Here is a 21958-nt window from a genome sequence, read left to right on the forward strand (position 1 = left end):
CATCTGAAAGCTGAATAAATAATCTTTCCATTGATGTATGGTTTGTCGAGATACAACTATTTGAATATCTGGAATCTGAGGGTGCAAAAAAATCAAAATATTGAGAAAATCGCCTTTAAAGTTGTCCAAATGAAGTTCTTAGCAATGCATATTACTAATCAAAAATTAAGTTTTTATATATTTACGGTATGAAATTTACAAAATATCTTCATGGAACATGATCTTTACTTAATATCCTAATGATTTTTGGCATAAAAGAAAAATCGATAATTTTGACCCATACAAAGTTTTTTTGGCTATTGCTACAAATATACCCCAGCGACTTAAGACTGGTTTTGTGCTCCAGGGTCACATATTAGAATTATTTCTGAAGGATCATGTGACACCGAAGACTGAAGTAATGGCTGAAGTAATAAGGTTAAAATGCAACTTTGCATCACAGTAATAAATTACATTTTAAAATACATTAAAATAGAAACATTTTTATTTTAAATTGTAATATTTTACAACATTACTGTCTTACTGTATTTTTGATCAAATAAATGCAGCCTTGGTGAGCATAAGAGACTTCTTGCAAAACATTAAAATATCCTGCTGACCCTAAACTTTTGAACAGTAGTGCACAACATATATTATATCATTTTAATTTGAAGAAAAAAAGCTTTACCTGAACAGAACCATATGAGGTCTCTCCTGACAAATACAGTGAGATAGAGAACGCCATGGGCTGCTGCATACAGCATCACATAATACGGCCCAAGTGTTTCCTGCAGACGGATCTCCCACTCCCTCCTGTGGACAAACATGAAGAGAGTAAATGTGCTGAGTATCAGAAACAGACAAAAAAAAAAAAAACCTGTGAAAAGCAACTCAAAGTCTTACCTATCCGGACACCCTTCCTGAACTCCTATAACATAGACGTCCTGTGCAAAGTCTGTGTCAGTTGGGAGCAGCAGATCATCTAGGTTGCATGGAAGCCCCTGAGACCAAGAGAAAGAGCTTAGGCTACAGCTGCTATGCACTTAAACAAACAAATCATTCGAAATGACAGTATTGCTCAACACCTTCTCTCCCTGCATGTTCCATGTGGCCACGTAGATACCGAGCCGTCTCTCTGGGAAGTAGCGGTCGAGCTCCTCTGCCCCCAGCAAGGCACCATTACCCAAAACACTACCCTCCAGAAAGCTCCTAAAACCATAAGCAGGTACATTTTCAGGAAAACAATAAATAAGACCAAAAGAGTTGAGAAATGCTCCTCCTAGCATGTTACACAATAACATGTTGTGTGTGTGTGTGTGTGTGTGTGTGTGTGTGCGCGCGCGTTTTGTCGGTTATCAGCCAACATTAGAGAATTTTTTTTATTCCTTTTCATTATCGGATTCAGTAGCTAATACGGACTGGGTATTTAATCGTTAATGCTCAGTTCCCTTATTTTTACATGTTAATTACCTCAATTAATCCATTAAAGTAAATCTATAAACATGAATAATTTAATGAGCCTGTTAGATGCAATCTTTAGCAAATCGCTTTTTCATATTTTATGTCTAAATTTACTTGTAGCATTGATTGTTTAGTAAAGTGTTTCACTGTTTATTATTTTACAATTGTCTTGTGTAAACCCCTGGACAAAATATGATCTCATGGATGGAAAAGAACAGCGAGAACATTCTTTAAAAATATCTCCACTGATGTTCCACAGATGAAAACCATACAGATTTAAAAACGACACAAGGAGTTCATGACGACAATTTAATTTCTGGCTGAATTATAACATTAATAAAGATGTAAATTGTCTAATAATTAAGATTTTGTATTTCATACTGCCCATACATGTATCATGTCACCTTCAAGTAGGACATGAATGTATGTTCTCCTGATGCAGTTTGACAGTTACTGAACTAGCATCTCACTGATCCATTAATCCCATTTGCATTCACACTGCTTCACCCTTCCTCTCCAATCTCTCGATAAACTTCCAGCTTCACTTTTCACTTCCCACAACTAAAGCTGTTCAGGTGATTCTGTAAGTAGCGACTTACTCTGGCAAGTGCCTGTGCTCATTCCTGCAGGAACATTAATCATGGTCTACTTCCTTGTGAAACATGAAATTTAATTTGGTTCATGCATTCATTCACATAAAAATGTGGCTTGGACACTTAGGACCCTTTGGGAGGTAATCAAGGTGCCACATCAGCCTGTGATCATGTGATCTTGACGTTGAAGATGGCGATATGCTGAGCGAAACAGGCTGCAGAAAAGACAAAACAAATTAATAATAAAAAAACACTCACCTGTTCCTCACATCCCGGGGTCTGATGGGGTTCAGAACGCTATAGGTGGACTTCATGGAATGGACAGAGGCATTGTCTGACACCATGGTGTCCAACAGCCGGCTATCGCTCAGATTCCTCTGAAGCCTCTCCGATCCCCGCCCCCTTCTCCCCACCGCACTGTAATCCAAACAATCCCTGTCAATCCGATTAGTTGTCCTTAAGGACGTGGAGGCTGCGCTGTTCTCCAGAGGAGGATATGTCCCAGTGGACTGCAGTGGGGACAAAATAATTCTGGACGGTTTCAAACGCTCTTTATTCGGATCACTATGCTCATTGTCAGTCTCGGAGAAGCTATCGGTCCTAATCCTGAATGACGGTGTCTCCATGGGTGGGAGATCGAGGGGACATCCGGATGCAAGGCCTTGGCCATTTGATGAGGTGTCTTCCTTAAGCGAATCGGTGGAAGAGCCCGTCTCGCCTGGGTCGGTGAGACTCTCCTGGCTGTTCCTCAATCTTCTCCCCCTCACCTTCTCATCAAATGAGATGTTTTTACCCCCCATTCCCAATCCCACGGGCTTTGGAAGAGAGGGAGGTCTAGGCTGAAATGGACTAAGTTTGGCGTCCTTGTTATGCTCATCCTGAAGTAGTTTGGCACCTTCATATGGCTTCTTGATGTCTTTGAGCTCCTCCTTGTTGCTCTTCTCTGTCCTGGGGTCTACACGTAGAACAGTAATATCTGCTTTACAAGCTGGTTCTCCTGACCTGAGTTCTGTGGGGTTAAACGGGACGATGCTGTCTCCATGCTCACTCATCCTATTGGCAGACTTCGTTTTAGATGTAAACAAGTCCCATGATACTCAGATGATTACATCCTGTGGAGACAGTGAGGAGATTATTTTGATTACTTATTATTATGTCAATTATGTCTTTCGATTAAGAGATATTTCACTTATTGCTCAATTAAGCAGTATTCCACATCTTGCCCAACATTGGATTAAAATATAAAAGTTATAATACAAACTCTAAATAACAGAACAATTTAAACAAATGGGTTTTTGAATCATTTTAAACATTACAAGGGACCACTTCCTTAAATATAAAGGCAGCTAGCTTACATATTTTTATGTTTGAAATATTATAAAATAATATTATATATATATTATATAAAATATATATATATATATATTAAAACTATGTATAAACAACAAATTATGAAAATATTGCCCCAAAGCAGCTTTACCTGGAATACAACACTAGAAAAATAAGAAACATACATCTTGTAAAATCTTTATTTATTTGAATTTGTCTGTTGACCCCGTAGAGCACTTCAGTTAGAAAAATGGGTTTAATTTAGAAATTTAAAACACAAACCTGATATTAACAGCTTATAAGTGGTAAGAGGAAGAATGCTTTGCAGAAACACACAATCCATAAACAATTAACGTTAGTTGTTGCAGTCTTACGTTAGACTGTATGAAAAACATCAACGGATTAATAATCATTGAAACATCTATGAAACTGTCTAATTAGAAACAGACATCTACGAATTAGTGGGCGTCGTAAATGAACAACATTATCAACAACAACCAATAGGCTACTACTAACAACGTTACTGTTAAAACACTACCACAAAAACATAACTATTATTAAAAAACAACCTCAGAGCAAACGTGAACTTAAACTAAGACTAAAATGTATTAGTAGTGAACTATTCTGATGAGTGCTGTCTGAAATCTCTCCCTAACAGTGATGTTAAATTCACTGATGTCACACGATGGTCACACATCAGTTAGCTATCCCTACAATTAAAATGTAGCGTTTTTATCTTTACAAAATATAAATATACATTTATGTGAAGAATAAAATTACATATTTTGAGAGTGAAACCGCTCTCCGTTACTTCTAGTTCGCTGAAGAAGCAAACTTGCTTGACTTCCTTAGCAACGCCAGGCAACCAACAACTAATCAAGAGGGTGGTGTTGACAGTCAGCAGCAGTGTATTATGAAACTGCGCCATCTTGCGTTAATACCGTTTTTATTATTTTCACAAACAAGACTGTGGAGACCAAATATAATGTTTTAAAAATCAGCCACTGAAAACTATAAACGTTCATGTTGTTAGTTTGAAAAGTAATGCTACTAGTGAGTTAATGTAGCCTACTGGAGAACTACAATTTGCTGTTATTTGCCGTACCACAAGCTATCCAAAAATTAATTGGCACGTGGAAGGTAGTACAACCCTGAGTTTTGACTTAAAAAGATTATATTAATTACTCACTAAAGAACCTGAACACATTTAGGATGAATTGGAAAAGCGAGCCATATCCCATCATTCAGTAACAGATAATGGCCTCTTCAGCGATGCTCTGGGAGCTAATATCTGTATCCATTATCCAATAGCTCAATAACCATAACCACATTTGGGTTTTGTGTTTGGCAGACCACAAACTTTTAGCAATGAAATTAATATTAGTAAAAAAACAAAAAAAACAAAAAAAAAAGCTGTCACATGGGAAAGTTGTCACAAGGACTGTAGTCTATCTGAGTAAGGTTTTACATCTTTTTAAAGTTCAGTTACACAAATGTGTGTTCCCTCTCGAGCTTTCACGAGACATCACGGAGACATTTCTTAATATTACTGTGTTGCTATAATACATACATTATATATTAATATATAATAAAAATATAGTATTATACTTTTAAGTATATCAGAATATTTAGCTTAAAAGATGTGTATATTCAACACACACTTGAAGAAACAACATTTTGTACATTTGTTTTTATATTTGTTTTCCTGCTTACATTTTGCTAGAAAGTCTACTAAAGGCTGTAGGCTCTGGCACCCCAAATAGTGTGACAACATGCCCTGCAAAAATGTCAAGTTGTGTTCTGTGAACTGTATGATTTATTTTCTACTACAGATGACTGTGAATGTCACTGACACCATTACAGCACATTCGTTTTTGATTGCAAAAGGTGGCAAGTATAGGCCTATAGCCTAGTCTGAGAGTTATGAAAATGTTACAATGTTTAAATGTTGACAGGAGGCAAACATACACAAGCGCACTCAGTCTGGCACGTGCCAATTGTCACGATCAAAACAAACAAGAGCACGTGCTTGACCCAGTGATGTTGTGAGGCCCTAAGTCAAGCAAGACTTTCAGAAGTTCACCACAAATTGGACATGTGTGCAGTACCCCAGACAGAACACATTCCTGCCTGGTGTCTTTAGACGATTCTTCTATAAAGAATTGGGGTGATGATGAGTGACACACACCTGACTCAAACCGGACATGATGCAGTCCTCCTCTCTGACCAAGCGCAAGAAGAGCATCCCTGCAGTTGACAGATGGATCCTTGTGGCAACTGGCAAGACTACATGGGTCTCCACAGGACTCTCCACCAGCAGCGCCTCCAGCACCTCTGCCTCCTGCATTCATCCGGCACCTGTGGACCTCACATGACACCTGTGAATTATACACTAAATTTACAACTTTAAATAATAAATTCTTCTTAATTAATAATTTGTGAGATTTAGTCATTTGAAACAGTTTTGAGGTTATCATACTTTGTGTGTATGTGTGTGTGTTCACAAAATAATCAGACAAATAGTAATACACACACACACGTGTGTCTATTTGTCTGTTTATTTTGTGAACACATTAATGTTTTTAGATTTGTGGATTAAAAAATATTGCTTTTATTTGAAGTGAAACGATGAAATAAGACCCGTGTGGTATTTTTTAAATGTGTTATTTATTGTAATTGTAAACCATGGGGTTGTTATTCAGTAATTAAGTGAGATGAACATTTCAGACATATTCGTTATATTCATTCATATCTATACAGGCTAACAGAATTAAATCATCCAGCTTTAATTCACGGTATTGCTATGACATAGCGTCTATTAAAATATGGGTAATTAAATATTTCTGTATGTAAACCTTTCAGATGAACCTATGTTTGATCTACCAAAGGTTACTCTCCACCATCAAGATAGATGGCGCTATGGGTAAAGACAAAACTCCTTCGCTTCTCTAAGGTCAGTTGCCCTTGCGTTGCCAAATATATAAAAAACACCTTTACAAATTAAGCTCCTAAAATGGTCAAGACACCTGTTATTGCCATCCACATCATTTAATGTTTCAGTTTGACATATACTTCAAAACCGCTGTGGGATAGACAGAGGCAAATGTTACACTTCGCCCTGATATTTTGCTCGTTAAGGGGGATTTTACAGGTGAAATCTGGCAATCTCGCAACACACTTGGATCGGAGAACGGGGTCCACTGATCCACGCGAATGAATCGCAATCCTATCGTAAACAAAACTTATTTAAATTAATACATATGCCCGATATATATAAATTGCCGTTGCTGTGTTTTGCAGTTACTTTTATTCCGTGATATAAAAGTCCACCGTTTGAGATCTGTCTGATGAAAGTCGTTCCGAAACTGTGTAACATACCGGTATCGTAAACTACTCACCATGACTCATAATGAGTAACACCACGTTGCGATGCGAGGTAAAGTCTGGGCGGCTGTGACACAAGCTTTTAAACTGCCAATGGCTCTCATAAGGCGGATGATAACAAAACTGATCAATCGAGTGTTGATGAGCAGGCTGCCATCGCCGAAGATGGCTGGTCAAACGATAGTTGACTGTAATAGAAGGAAAATGGTACGTCAGATAGTTTTTTACTTGGCATTAACATGTTATGATAAACTGTTTAACCTGTGTTCCTTAAAAATAGATACTAAAGTTTGTGTAAATAGTGCATGTTTAGTAAATACTATTTATTAATCCAGCGTAGTGACTTTTTCAATAAGGCTGTTCGTTAAAGTACTTATTTATTCTATTAGCCAATTCTTACAGTAGTGAGTTTTCAATTGGTCACGACACGAATACTCAAGAAAATTAGTATTTATATATATTTGTTAGTCGCTTTCCCAATAGTGACACTTATACTGTATAACCAGTTTATTTGAAACTACTTGGTTAATATTCCACTTGTTAGCCAACTAGTATATTACAAGAAACATATTTAGTCATTTAGCACAATAAAGGTTTATATGAAGCTTTAAGTAAAAAATAAAGTAAAAAAGGACTTAGCTAATGGAATATGGCTAAGAATAACCTTCAGAATAGGTACTAGTGTCTATGAAGTGTGTATATAAACCTATGACTGAATCACATTGTGTATTGCTGTTGTGTTTCAGGTTGTTGGGCTGGGAAACCCTGGCATGAATGGCTCTCGACATAGTGTTGGTATGGCTGTGCTCACAACGTTAGCTGAACGTTTGGGAGCGCCGGATAGCTGGAGATCTGACCGACAGGTTTCAGGAGAGGTCATTGTGACAAATCTTCAAGATATCCAGTTGGTTCTTCTTCGACCCAAGTTGCTAATGAACGTCAATGGTGTGAGTGTGGCAAAAGCTGGTGAGATGTATTGTCTATAATAACACTGTAATATTTTCCTCTTTCCTCATTTCAATCCTTGGAAATCTGAATTTATTTCTTATTTATTTTTATAATTTTTTCCAGCCAGCAAATATTTAATTTCACCCGAACATATTCTCTTGATTCACGATGAGCTTGACAAACCACTTGGAAAGTTCGGCATTAAACATGGTGGAAGTGCAAGGTGAATAAAAACTTTTCATCTGATTTTTTTGTATTAATAACTTTTTTCTCTCTCTCTCTTAATATGTATATTGAGTTAATTGGTGACTGATCCATATTTTCATCCTCTCAGGGGTCACAATGGTGTGAGATCATGTGTGGACTGCCTTCATACTGATGTAAGTTAGCAAATATTTTCTAGAGCAACACATCAGCTGTAGTTATTTGCTGTAGAAATTCAGTATAACAACACATGCTGATTGTGCCCGCAGATGATGCCACGGTTGCGTATTGGTATTGGGCGGCCATCGGGTAAAACGCCAGTTGACCGTTATGTTTTGGGACGTTTTTCACAAGAGGAACAAAATGTTCTAGACTCTGTCATGAAGCAGAGTGTAGATGTTCTGCTGACATATATCACAGACTCGCAACCCCAGACTTCTCCAGCAGAGGGAAGAAGAGCGTCACATAAGAATAAATCCAGGACGCTTTCACCACCTCAGGACACCACAGAAGAGCAGAAACAGAGCTGACCTACACATGAGATGTTTGATAACTGTATTTCTTTTCTGAAGGAGTTGAGTTTTATGATGCCATGTTTAGATCCCCAGAAGAGGGAAGGAAACTGTCATAAAGGACAAAACCAAAATTGACATCAATGCATAGTCATTTTTGATAACTCTGTACTGAAGGAGTTGAGCTTTGTTAGGTCTCTTCCATATTTTGAAGTTCAGTATATTGGGAGGCAGCAGCCTGCATGTTATGCTCTATTATAGTATCTAAAACAGGTTTTCCCAAATTTGGATTTGCAAACCCCTAGAGGTTTCTGGAGGAAATGCAGAAGATTCAATAAATTAGAAATGCCAATGCAGTATTGAAGTAAAAATGTATATGGCTTTAAAAAAAAAACATGTAAAATGGATTAAAATAAAACAACCATAAGTAAATAAACAACAGAAATTTGGCATGTAAGGAAAAATTCTGTATACTTTGAAAGGTTACATCATCATATTACATCAAATATCAGAGTGTTTATGTAAATAACTTTTTTCATAGGTGTCAATTTAGCAAAACAGTTTGGAAACCCCTGGTTTAAAACCTGGACGACACTGACCTCACTATGATCCTCTAGTGTCATTTCATGTGATTGGGTGTTTTTTGAAATTCATTCAATGCACTATATTGTGGTGTTTTCCTCACGATGTTCAACGAGAGGTTTCCAAACACTTCAAACATTTCTGATATTCAGAGAACCGTGTTACTTCAGAAATGTGTGCTTGAATGTTTAATATAAGAATGCACCAAAAATCTGTTGTTAAATCGTTTTTTTTGTTCCTTCTTTTATAAGTCGCTATGGATCAAAGTGTCTTCGGCTAAACGCAGAAATGTAAAAGTATTTTAAACTTGCCAAAAAAAAAAAGGGTTTTAAAATAAATATGACGTAAAATAAATATTTCAGATTCTAGGTAACAAATAAGTAAATTATGTCATGGATCATGTGGCTCTTTATCCAGACATTTAGATGTTCTTCCATTGAAGCTCAAGATGTTCTTTGGATCATCTCAAACCATGCCGGAGAACAAACCTGTTGAGTTCATGTAGGTCAAGTGCTGCTGTCATCAAAGCAAAACAGGCAAAAATGTGAAATTGAATAAAATTTTTCAATTAAACTTTTCACTCAAATAAATATGCTTATAATTTGCAATGAAATATGCTGCATGAAGTTAGAAAAATTCTAAATAAAAGCGTTTTGCACCTCTATATACCATAATATATAAAGACAGTACATTTTATTGCGACCCAACAACATGAACAAAAGTTTTGTAGTTCTGAAAGAATCACTTGTTTTTCGTTACTGAATTAATAATTGCTGAATGAACACTCGATCGACAAAACGCGTTCAATGCAACAACACATATATTATACATTGCTTAAAGAGTCCGTTTCATATCCTTCTGCCAGATGTTAGGCTTCATGAGCTGTCTAGGCAAAAAGTTTTATTAGACTTAAAAGAAACAGCATTCTTCATTGGGCTCAGCACAATTATTAAATTATGAACCCACTCATGTAATTAACACCATAACTGATTAAAAAGAGAAAATGATCAAGTAATAATATTATAATAATTACCAATTTAATCTGAACCAGTGCTGTTTGGAGATTTCTGACAGATGTAGAGAATCCAAATCAAAGCTGTGCCATACAAAGATTTCCATCAAAACTAAAAAAAAATTTTTTTTTTAAACTTCAAAGACAATATCACTTGTGAAAGATTGTCAACATTCCAGCTACACTGACAAATACGTTTCCCCCGAGCAATCCTTTACAATGGATCGTTCCCAGCTTCTCTGAATGGTCAGGATTTCTTGGTCCACTCTCAGCTCAAACAATACTAAAGGTCAGAGGTTACTGGCACGGCTGGACACACAACTCACACAAAAGTGCAAATTTATTCAGGGTAATGTTCTAAGCCTACTAGGGGGTCTTCCCTGTTTTACAAAAATATTTAAAGTAATACACAATGCCTAAACTAGATCTCAGTAACTGAAAGTCATTTTACACAATTGAGTATTTTCATTAGTATTAAAAAAAATGTTGCAAACTCAGTTCAGAGCCCTCTTAAATTTGATCATTTTTGTGAATTGTCTTCCAACCCTATTTTTTTATAGTTTAAAAAATATATTTTTTAAAAACATTGCTATAAAATTATATGATTTATTAATCACAGTATTTGTTGGCCAAAAAAGTGGTCTGTTATTTTTGTCACCTTTAATATAGCCTATATTGTTGTTTAAAAACTGTTTTGTATTTCCAAATTGTTTGCCTGTTTAAATAAAACCCTAATATGATAAACCTCTGTTTTTTCCTGAGCAACTGTTAAGTGGATTTTTTTGTAGTCAATATTTTAAGGTGTATGGCTATACAGAAATTAACTTTTAAAATTAAATCTACCTTGAGAAAAAGTCACTATAAAAAGTTTGACAAATAATAACCCTGGTTAAATATACGTTTTAAAAAAATGCTTTTAGTAACCTGTCATGAATGAAACACTGATGGTGTTCTTATTTTTATATGCCATTGGTATTTGCCTATATTTGAATGTTTGCAGCCTGTAAAAACACTTTACTGATGAAGTGTCCATGAACGCTTCTTTTGTGGTAAAGTGCCAGGTAATCCCTTACACGAGTGGCTTTTGAGAGAAGGGAAACGTCATCGAGGACACGATACGTAATGGCTCTGTAGACACTGCTGGATTGTAATTGCAATGGGCAAAAAATAGAGTGTTGTGTCTTTAAGAGGTTGCTGGTCCCAGCGCAGCTGCTGGTCACTACGCCGATTGAGACAGTGGATACTCATCCCCTTCTCACCACAATGGCCATTTATCACTCACTGGTGTGCTATTCAAATCTCGTACCAAGCGACCACCGACCCCACTCTCGCCCTCGCCGTTTATTTAGAAAGCTGCGCAGTTGTCACGCGAGCCTCCGCGCATCCTTTAGCCAGAAACGCTGCCAGTGTTTTGCTCCTCATTTACAGCAGTCCTCTGGATGGGAGTGATAAAAGCCTATGTATAACTGAATTTCGTTCCTCACTAACATGCATTGTGAGCGTCACGCGCATCGTGTCTTGAACACGCTGAAGAACTTTATTTATTCTGCGCATTGAAGTTGGAGACTCGCAGCACCGCGGAACGAGACCTCTGGTGGAATTTGACGCACATCACGATGTTTCTTTTTTTTTTTTACTCGTTTTTTGGTCTTCCATACTTGATCAGAAACATCTCACAGGTGCAGACATGGCGTGCCTTCTGAAGAAAGTGTCTGGTGATGGTGCAGCACAACCTCCTAATGATCCGCGACCGCATCGACAGAGCAGCACATTCCTCGATCATTTCCGAGGGAAATTTTGTGAATCGCTATTGGTAATTTATTTATAACACCGGAACGAATTAATTGATAATATTTTACAATTAATTTGGTTATTCTCTGCCTTTTTTACCCGGTAAGACCTGATTTTATTTCGCCGTTGTTATTTTAGTAACCGAAAAAAATAGCTCTGTGGAAATATGCTATTGTTTTTGGTAAAAGAACATACAGTCTTAAAGCAACATTCCAGGCGGACAGTAGGATATTGAGCGTCAATTTTGTCCCGTGCTATTCTGACATTTCTCTAGATAACGAAAAAAAGTGGACCGAAAAATATTATGATGTATTTTTACCGCCAAGGAATTTATGAAATACAGCCGATGTAGGCTGAAAGGCTACACGCCTGAATTATGTGAAGAAAAAACAATGTGCTTCAAGGCCTTTTCCCACTGAAGAGCAGAAACACACGAGGACCCAAACGCATAGATCCTATACAGTAAATATTCACACACAGTTGTGCTGTTTATGGAAATATGAGCTCCAGCAGTTGATTGTCCAAACGCAATTCTTGTGAAATGTCAAGCGATCAGTCGAGAATTGTGCCTGGACATCTGTTGCTGGAGGCTCCCACGCGTCTCCAATCAGCATCTCTCATATCAGTGGCTTTTATTAGCATAATTGTTTTTAAAATAATGAAGAGCTGTTTAAAGTTGATTTTTTAAAATGCAATGTTGAAGAAAACTTGAGTTGATTTTAATTGGCATTACATTTGAATAAATAAAAAGATTAGCCTACATTTGTTGCAGGCTATTTTTCGTTATCATGTGGTGGTAATGTGTTGAATTAACAATAGAAAATGGTTTAGCTTGAAGCTTAAATTCATGGAATGTAAAAACAGCATAAAATTAGGCTATGTAGGCTATATGGTGTAGGCCTATTGTTTGTTATTATTAGCCTACTATTATAGCTAATTTCACATCAGAATTGTGTTTGTCAGGTTTGTTTTGATTGGTAGGCTACATTTACATAGGCTAAATGTAACCTAAAATTCAGCGCTACATTATCAGATGTTTTTTTAAGTAGCTAATATAATAAAAATACATGTAGCTACATATTTGTCACAAAAATAGATTTTAACTCTATAATTATATGCATGTTTACATAGTAAATCAGAACGAAAAATGTTTATTAAATTAATTTGTTAATCAATTGAATTGTCGATGAAGTTGAATAAAGTTTGTATTTGTGAATATATTCGTTTCAAATGAGCTGACAGGATTTACGATTTTGTCAGATTTCTTCTGAGTGTATGAGGTGTCTGCTACAGACTTTAGGACAACAAAGAAATGGCGTGTTAATCCAATAGGATTAAACAAGATTAGTTTTACACACAGGTCAGATCTTTTGATCTTTTCAAATCAGCACGAGCAGAGCATTAAACCAATACATAGTTGTCATCCATTTGCATTAGACTTTCAATTTTTTTCACTTTCCATTTGTGATCAGTGCATATTGTTGAACTGCTGAAATGCATAAAAAAAACTAAACTGTAATAAATTGTTTAAATAAAATAGTAAATTGTTTAAGGATAATTTATACCGTTTTCTTATTTGAACCATATAAAAAAAAATAAAGATTTGGTTCCATAACCTTAAAATAAAGAACGCATAAATATCATAGCAATATTTTCTTGTTTATTGTAAGACATTTAAAAAAAAAAAGACCCTTGACATTACAATAAGTAAAAATAAAATATAAAAATAATTTAATTATCAAAACGGTTTAAATAGAAAATAAAATATAGATTTTGTTTATAAAAAAATACAGCTTGCAGCAGTCGGACTGCATGCTCTATTAATCTGTCATAATTTAGAAAAATTATACATAGCCTTTTTTTGTTATTAATTCAGTACTTTTCAGTAGTTCTTTAGTAAAGCATTTCTTCCAGTGCAAATGTGTTTATTTCAGGCTTTCTGAAATGTATACATTTCTTCTGCTACAATGTATGACTGCTAAACATAAATAATCTTATTTAAATGGTTACAAAATCATAAATGGTTTCTTATATCTGAATGAATTCCATTGATCCTAAAGACACTGACTTACTCTCCATGCACTGCTGTGTGAGGTTCATGTTCCCAGTTTCAGAACAGAGTCACTGAGCTGATATGAAGACTATATGCTGTGTTAGTGGAATTTGCACTTATCATTGCAACTACCTCACGTGGAAGCAAATGAGGCCATACATCATGTGGAGGGAAGAACTGACAGTGTCAGCATCAGAGTCTTAGTTAGTTAGAGGATTATCAATCATTTCATGCTTGCAAAGAAGGACAGACATTTTCTTATAGATCCTCCAGAGGCCCATGTCCCCCACTGACCACACAGAGGCCAAGGGCATCCCTGGTGCCCCTCCACCCCTCTCCCAGCATTCCCCCCTCCTAAAGCCCTTTGTTCACCTGTTGTCCTGGAGACTCCATTGCTGCGGTAACCACCCATTGTTTGGGTGAGAACAGAGATGAAGAGACACACGGTCCCACAAGTAGTCTCACAAGAGCATGATATGATGCAAATATTGACTTTTGAAATCATGACGACAGAAAGTGAAATGTATTTGCGTATTTAACATCTGAAATGTTTAGATGGTAAAACTGCACTCTAAAAAGAGATTCAGGGGACCGGTCACCACAACCTAAACAAATGCATGCACAGTGAAAAATTCGAATTTATTGATTTAATAACCCTTTAAGTTGCAAACATTACTTTGTGTTGAGTTCTGTTGACATAAACTTGATCATTGCATGAATAAACCTAATACTGGGAGAATTTTTTTTTTTTTTTTTTTTTATCCATTAACCTTAATAGATTGTTTGTTAAAAGTTATCATGTCTTAATAACTTTCTGATGTTGTTTGCATGTAACAGAATGTTAGCACATAAACATTATTTATTCATTGTTCAAGTTTTTTAAACATTAACATACTCTACTTGTGTCTAAACATTCAACACCAACGTTCTCTTAATGTTTGCTACGTTAAAAAATGGAACGTTCCCTTAATGTGTTCACTTTTGGAACATTAGCAAAAGGGTTATTATAGTATACTGAAACTAAAATTAAAACCTTTAATTTTATGTTACTTAATACCGGAAATAAAATAAAATAAATTATAAAGCTTTTTTTATTTCATCATTTCACATTATAATTTAGTTTAACTTGATGTAGGCTACTAAAATAACTTTAACTGTAATAAAAAATAAAAACTATAAGGATATCTATTAATAACAAAAATCTAAACTACTAAAAATGACAAAAACATACAACAAAATTACTAAAACTTTAACTGAAATTAAACTGAAAATATAAAACTAAAATCTGAATGATACTAAAATAACACTGAACAAAATATTCTTAGAACATCATTTTGTTAGCTGGGATGCTTTGTGGATAGGACTGAATAAGGAAATTAAATGTTGAAATTAAGTGTTATTTTATGTGTATGTTTTACATTAATAAAGTGTTGTGTTTGATATACTTAAAAGTGTTTATGTTGCTAAATATCTTACTTGTTCATTAAATTTACATGCTAAATATATTACATTCAGCATGTGCTATGCTAGCTATTTATTTGAACTGAAATAGATCAGATTAATTGGCTTTAGGACCACCACTCAGTTAGTTGGAACAACTTAACTTTTTCAACACAAATGATCTTTGTTGGTTAAATTAATTTATTGAGAAGCTGTTGTAACTCCAAAAGACTGATGCAAACTATTGCATTAATTTTCATTGTTGTTGAGCCAAAACATTTGTTTTTAGGATGTGACTTTCTAATATTAAAACACTGTTTAATTAACAAGCATATTGTTAATAATGACAATATAGAGTCTCTAAAGCACAACCCCACAAAACGCAACCAAATAAGCGATGCACAGCCAGAAAGAGGCAAAAGTTGGTTTAGCCAAGCCAAGTCTCAGCTGAATGCACCTCAAAAGGACTTCGCTCAGTTATGCTGATTGTTTTTCATCTCTGGGCCACACAAGGCCCGCGGCATCCTCCGTCCCACCCCTCGGCCGGCCGCTAACTCCAGCCTGACCCGGGCCATGCAGATGAAAGCCTCATCAGCACTATGGCTGGCCACATTTACAAGTGAAAGACAGCCAATAATGGGGTGGTTAGGGAGAAAATGAGGAGACAGAGGGGTGCTCACAGATGTTGAGGGGGGTTGGGGTATTGTAGCCGGGACTGGCGGAGGGGGTGATGTTGTGCCTTTTTAGACCTGATTTAGGACAGAATGGAGAGGTGTCCGAATGAAGGGGCCAGTGGCCAGGCGAGGGCAGCCGCTTTGGAGAGCGTGTGAACGGGAGCACGGGGGTCAAGCTAAGAGCAGAGGTTTGGGGGAGGGAGGTGGGTCAGTCTGTTATTATCTAGTTGCTTTTTGTAACAGTCGAAAATCCTTCCTTTGACACCACCCAAGGTGAGGGCCTCGTCGCTACACTTCCTCTTGGTATACTGGATGGGACAGATGAAGTCATCAAAGGGGGTATTAGTGCTTTGTATGCAGGTGAAATGGTAGGGAACGCTTTAAGAGCTTATCCACTAAAATTCAACATGGTCTCAAAGGGTTTAATGTCCAGCTCTCAGTCATGGTGTCCTTCTCGCCAGACCGGCAACAGACCTACTAACACCAGCTAGCGTTTCCTGCTGAGAAACATTTAATATCCTTTGGTAAGTGGAGGAAGACGGGCTGTCGGAGGGAGTTGGGGGGCTTTGTGTCATTCTGTCCATGATCAACAGTTATGTGTTCACACAGTAAGAGACTTGGAACGGTCATATACAGGGTGGGACATATACGAAAAACTCATGACATTCAAAACATTATGTGAAAAAAGATCTTGTGGATTTAGAAGAGCAAATACACAAGCTGAAAAATGAAACTTGATGTTATTGTTGTGCAGTGTACCTGCATTTAATTTTGCATTACCGTACAGGTTTCAAATTAAATAAAAAAGAAAGACAAAAACTGTTAATAAAGATGGATATGGCTGATCAATGAATAGAAAAGTGCATGAAGAAAATGGTTTAACCTTTAATTTCCTGCTGAGAAACATTTAATATCCTTTGGTAAGTGGAGGAAGACGGGCTGTCGGAGGGAGTTGGGGGGCTTTGTGTCATTCTGTCCATGATCAACAGTTATGTGTTCACACAGTAAGAGACTTGGAACGGTCATATACAGGGTGGGACATATACGAAAAACTCATGACATTCAAAACATTATGTGAAAAAAGATCTTGTGGATTTAGAAGAGCAAATACACAAGCTGAAAAATGAAACTTGATGTTATTGTTGTGCAGTGTACCTGCATTTAATTTTGCATTACCGTACAGGTTTCAAATTAAATAAAAAAGAAAGACAAAAACTGTTAATAAAGATGGATATGGCTGATCAATGAATAGAAAAGTGCATGAAGAAAATGGTTTAACCTTTAAAAAATTATTTCCATCACACTGCATACTATTCTAAATGAATGTGCAGAATAACCGTACAATGTAAACAACAATGAATAACACTGAAATTGGATATGGTTAAAGATCCCATTTCTATTTATATCAGGGCAGTTCACGCATAAAGTATCTTTTATTTTCCCTTTAGTGCTTTAAATTAAATAAAGGAACTGAATATTTGTTCTAATCCTTCAGTGAGTTTTATAAAGGAAGGAGGACGACAAGGAAAAAAAGAAAAAAAAAGTAATATTTCAAAGCTGGTCATTTGCCTCAGATCAATCAAATTAGACAATATGGCTTCTCAGATTAAAAAAAATTGAATTATGTATTAAAACATTTCTTAATTTTGATGTGGTACCATATAATATTTTCACTGACTGTATTTTCGTAACGTTCACTCAAAAATGAAAATTAAGTCATCGTGCACTCTCTCCCTCATATTGTTCCAAACTTTATGCCGATCGATATATATATATAAAATGATTTTAGCAAATGGCTGCAATATAACAAAGAGTGAAAAATTTAAGGGGGTCTGAATACTTTCCGTACCCACTGTATATACACACGCACACATATAAATATATATTTAAATGTATATGTGTATATACATATATACGTGTGTGTAAATATGTGTGTGTGTGTGTATATATATATATATATATATATGTAAATGTATATGTATATGTGTGTGTATATTTATATATACATGTATATATATATATATAGGTTTTGGTTAGGACTGACTACCATTGTATGGACAGAATAGAATATATATAATCACTGAGGCACTTAGCAAAATATCTTGTTTTTTATATCCCACAGAAGAAGGTAAGTCTTATAGGTCTGGAATGACATGAGGGTGTGTAAATGAAGAGTTAGATGCAAAAGCCTCTAAGTGCAATCTGAATTTTTCTTCTAAAATTAGCATTTTTCTCAGGCCCTATGTTTATGTTCAATTATTTCACTTTAATTGCAATGAACAGAACCTATTCATTGCCATTAAAGTGAAATTAATGAACCTACACCTAGGAGCCTGATAAAAATGCTCATTTTAGAAGAAAATATCAAACGGCACTTAGAAGCTTTCGCATCTGAACTCTTCAAATGATGACAGAATTCAGTTTGGGTGAACTCTGACTTTCAGACATTCTTATTAACATTGTTAGATTGTACTGAAAGAGCTACAAAAACTTTCTGATTTATCTGGTTAACCATTTAAATACCAAAAGAAAGCTATTAAACATTATTTACATATTTAATATGATTTTTAAAAATGAAAAAACAAAAACAAAAAACAATAACAATGGTATTGTTGGACAAAAAAAAAACCTTGCTTCAAGTATCAAGTAGGCACTGCTGCCACCCTGTGGTCGGCATAAGAAGTACAGCACTTAGTTCCATTGTTAAATGAATAAATATCCCATGATGAAATAAATAATCTTTGAAGTTCTGAGAGTACTTGATTTGTAGTTAACTGCACACTGAAACTGAGTGTGTTGTAGGTTGTTTCAGTGGCCTAGAGAACTGAGGCCGGCTCTCTGAATCTGTCCTTTTATTAACTAGCAACAGGCTTAATCCATGCTTGATTAAAAACGGCAAAACCAGATCTAACCAGAGTTATTTATCGAATTCTGCTCTCTCTTCATCAGAACTCATCCATATGGATGAAACATACAAATAAGAGAATGTCCCCAAATGCAGGCGACTTTACTCTGTAGCTCCATCATCCAAAGGGCTCTGTGCTCGGAGTTGCTGTCAAGATCCTTAAGGGATTTCACTTTGACCCTCAAAGGAAAAGGTTAACTTTAGCCGGGACTAATTTGCAGCCAGTGCTGGAGAAGTATTGGCTGTCATTTGGTGTGTAAGTCATGGCGCCCCCTACCGATGATGCCACATCTGCCCGCTGACACTCCCCACGCTGGCAGAGCTCCCGCTGGGCACAGCGCTCCACGTGGCGCCGCAGCAAGGGGAGGAAAGGCACAAAACGAGTGATAAGCTTTTCTGTAATTATTCTGGAGTGGTAGAACCCACCTGGGAAACAAAGGTCACCCACAGATTAGATTGACTTAACAGAGGAAAATTGTGCAACATATATTAAGCACTCAGATTAGCAGCTACAATTAACATGATTAAAATGAAGATCTATGACACTCACTGTTCTTTTTGTTGTACACCGCATCAGCAATACGGTCCTCCAGCTCTTTCGGGAGAATGTCCTCTCGATCTCTACCTGCCTGACGGCTCTCCAGCGCAACTTTGTTAATTACCTCCTGACCTACAGTACTGGGGGAAAAAAAAAAAAAACAGTAAAGGGATATGGCAAAGTTCATCCAAACATGAAAATTCTGACTTCATTTACTCATCCTCCTGTTTTTCCTAACCTACAAGACTTCGGTTAATCTTCAAAAACACAAATTTAAATATTTTTTAATGAAACCGGAGAATTTTCTGTCCCTCCATTGAAAGTCTTAATCCAAAAAGGTCATAAAGGCAACGTAAAAAACAAATCCATATGAATCGAATAGTTTCAAACAAAGCGACTGTTCAAATGGATTTGTTTTACGAAGCCTATATGACCTTTTTGGATCCTACCCAGACTTTCAATGGAGGGACAGAAATCTCTCAGGTTTCATTCAAAATATTTCAGAGATTAACCAAAGTCATAAGGGCTTGGATTGACATGAAGTTGAGATTGAGAACACGATGACAGTATTTTTTGGTGAACTATCACTTTAATACATACAATTCTCTGCTTTGAAATGTTATATTGCCTTGAAGGACAGAAGCCTGTCCTTAATGAGCATTTAAAATAATATTCCATTGATCAGTCATTCAGAATTACCTGATAAATATATAAATCGCTTTACGGTAGTTTGTCTGGAATAGAACATGAAAGGGGCCTAAATGTGGTTCTAAAACATCGATTACACCAGGAGGCATTTTCTCCATCTCATCGAAGATGAAGATTGAGCGAGCACAAGCTGTGAGGTTTCTTTCGACCCAGTGTTTTAGATCTGACTGTGAACAAGAAAACACAAAACAAGAACAAGTTAAAGAACAATAACTAAAGAACTGTATTCATCCAGGAACTAAACATTAAAGTGCACATGGTTTGTGTTAATATCAATAAAAACACACATACCCTATACTGTTGCACCCTGTCAGCCGAAGGAAAGTGTAAGGTGGGAATAAACTGATGGATGTATGGACTGCCCATAGCTGTTCCGTAGACATGTCGTCCTATCATAGAGCTGACCAGACTTTTTCCAGTCCCAGATGCTCCATGGAAAGACAGCACTAGTGGTCTGTCTGGGTTCCCATTCTGTAAAAAATTCACCACTGCTTCCGAGACAATATCCTGGGCCATATGTTGACCATAAAGGTTTTTATAAAGGTCCCACTCTAAACCTGTGAAAACACAGACACGGATGGGATGATTGAAAGGGTTTGTAAATAAAAGCTTGCAGTTACACACAGCTCACATAATGACAAATCAATTCATCAAGGGCTCCAAATATAGAGAAAAACAATAGCATATGTCAATGCATAAGATTGTTTCATGATATATTTACTGGTACCACATATTAAGTTGATTTGCTTTGCTTACAAATAAAAACAAACACAATGATTAAGTACTAACTTGTAAGATAAGATCTCAGTTAAATGACTGCCAACTGTCCAGTATATAACTGTCAAGTCTTCGTCAGAATGTCAGTCATAATATTTAAATTTTATTGATGCATTCATTGTTATGAATAAATGTCTGTTACTCTAAAATATGTATAATTTGCCCAGCTAAATTGATATGTATATAATTATGTGCACTTTAGTATGACATTAAAATGTATTTATAAACATAACACATAAAATAATTCATATAAGGAAGCCAACATCAGAAAGATTGTATCGTAAATGCATTTTAGCATTTATTCTAGTCAAAAAGTGATCTGTATAAAGGTACAAAGCTGCAGACATACACTGTGAACTATGTAGCATTTCGTTTGTTTACAGTGTGGTCAGCTGTCATCTACCATTAATGGTTAAGTTAAATCTGGCGTATGTGGTATAAAGAAATAGTGTCAGGTTTTTATCTTGAAAGAAATCCGTTGGTTTCATCTGGTGAAGCTGTAAGCCCCACTGAGTAAGTTACTAGAGAAGCTAACGCTAGCTGTCTACATGCTGAAGAGACAGCTGTTCATATCCCACACACCTTACCTTTTTTGTCTGGTTTGAAGTCACAGTCGCAGCTATCAGATATTGAACAAAAAATAGACTTCATCTCAAAAGCGGTACCTAAGGACGTACAATAAATTAAAAGAAGTATAAATATCATTGTAGTTATAGCCTCGGAGCACTGCTCCAAGATGAGTTGGCTGGCGGAAGCAGAACTGCTACAGCGCCACAGACACTAGAGGGCAACAAACTGAATTCACACGTTTCCGCGAATCGGTTCTTTCGAACGGTTCGAGTAGAAGGAACGATTCACTGAATCTTTTACGTCGTGACGTGAATGCGTATATCCGTGGGCCTTGTTTTTCTGGTCAAATAAGTTTTATAACGGTATTAATTGTAAAATTACGTGTCCCAATACCATTTTTAATTTGCAGCCATGATTTATGTAAAAAAAAACATAATTTACAACCTAAATATGCATTTACAAACTGTATTTGCATCTCTTTGCAGAATTATTTCGCAC

General features: G+C 36.2%; 3 protein-coding genes across 3 annotated transcripts in view; 1 reads left to right on the forward strand and 2 right to left on the reverse strand.

Annotated features, from left to right (window-relative positions):
- The window catches only part of LOC107720240 (72 kDa inositol polyphosphate 5-phosphatase-like), a 10422-nt gene extending 5533 nt beyond the window's left edge, over window positions 1-4889 (reverse strand). Inside the window, exons 1-5 of the mRNA XM_016527878.1 lie at window positions 4143-4889; window positions 2292-3145; window positions 1065-1188; window positions 883-980; window positions 668-792 (exon numbers count right to left, since the gene is read on the reverse strand). Of these exons, the coding sequence (XP_016383364.1) occupies window positions 668-792; window positions 883-980; window positions 1065-1188; window positions 2292-3085 (1141 nt within the window). The 5' untranslated portion in view covers window positions 3086-3145; window positions 4143-4889. The remainder of the gene's footprint in view (window positions 1-667; window positions 793-882; window positions 981-1064; window positions 1189-2291; window positions 3146-4142) is intronic.
- Window positions 4890-6341: 1452 nt separating this feature from the next.
- Window positions 6342-9499, forward strand: ptrh1 (peptidyl-tRNA hydrolase 1 homolog). The gene is made up of 5 exons (XM_016527852.1): window positions 6342-6953; window positions 7493-7712; window positions 7818-7917; window positions 8029-8074; window positions 8168-9499. Exons 1-5 carry the CDS (start codon window positions 6792-6794, stop codon window positions 8426-8428), a joined length of 789 nt encoding a protein of 262 aa, XP_016383338.1. The 5' UTR covers window positions 6342-6791; the 3' UTR covers window positions 8429-9499.
- Window positions 9500-18581: 9082 nt separating this feature from the next.
- On the reverse strand, window positions 18582-21649 carry LOC107720219 (torsin-2A). The gene is made up of 5 exons (XM_016527854.1): window positions 21478-21649; window positions 20405-20670; window positions 20105-20280; window positions 19418-19545; window positions 18582-19293 (listed from the first exon to the last, which is right to left on the reverse strand). The coding sequence occupies exons 1-5, from the start codon at window positions 21593-21595 to the stop codon at window positions 19049-19051; spliced, it is 933 nt and encodes a 310-aa protein (XP_016383340.1). The 5' UTR covers window positions 21596-21649; the 3' UTR covers window positions 18582-19048.
- Window positions 21650-21958: the final 309 nt, after the last annotated feature.

The sequence above is a fragment of the Sinocyclocheilus rhinocerous genome, unplaced genomic scaffold (genome assembly GCF_001515625.1).
Source record: "Sinocyclocheilus rhinocerous isolate Xijiao unplaced genomic scaffold, SAMN03320098_v1.1 scaffold62, whole genome shotgun sequence".
Classification (NCBI taxonomy): Eukaryota; Metazoa; Chordata; class Actinopteri; order Cypriniformes; family Cyprinidae; genus Sinocyclocheilus; species Sinocyclocheilus rhinocerous.

Coding starts and splice junctions, on each gene's coding strand:
- ptrh1 (XM_016527852.1), top strand. CDS start 6,792: ATGCGAGGTAAAGTCTGGGCGGCTGTGACACAAGCTTTTAAACTGCCA. Junction 7,713..7,817: donor TGTGAGTGTGGCAAAAGCTG/GTGAGATGTATT, acceptor AATTTTTTCCAG/CCAGCAAATATTTAATTTCA. Junction 8,075..8,167: donor TGGACTGCCTTCATACTGAT/GTAAGTTAGCAA, acceptor TTGTGCCCGCAG/ATGATGCCACGGTTGCGTAT.
- LOC107720219 (XM_016527854.1), bottom strand. CDS start 21,595: ATGATATTTATACTTCTTTTAATTTATTGTACGTCCTTAGGTACCGCT. Junction 20,671..21,477: donor CTTCAAACCAGACAAAAAAG/GTAAGGTGTGTG, acceptor GTGTTTTCACAG/GTTTAGAGTGGGACCTTTAT. Junction 20,281..20,404: donor ACAGGGTGCAACAGTATAGG/GTATGTGTGTTT, acceptor TCTTGTTCACAG/TCAGATCTAAAACACTGGGT.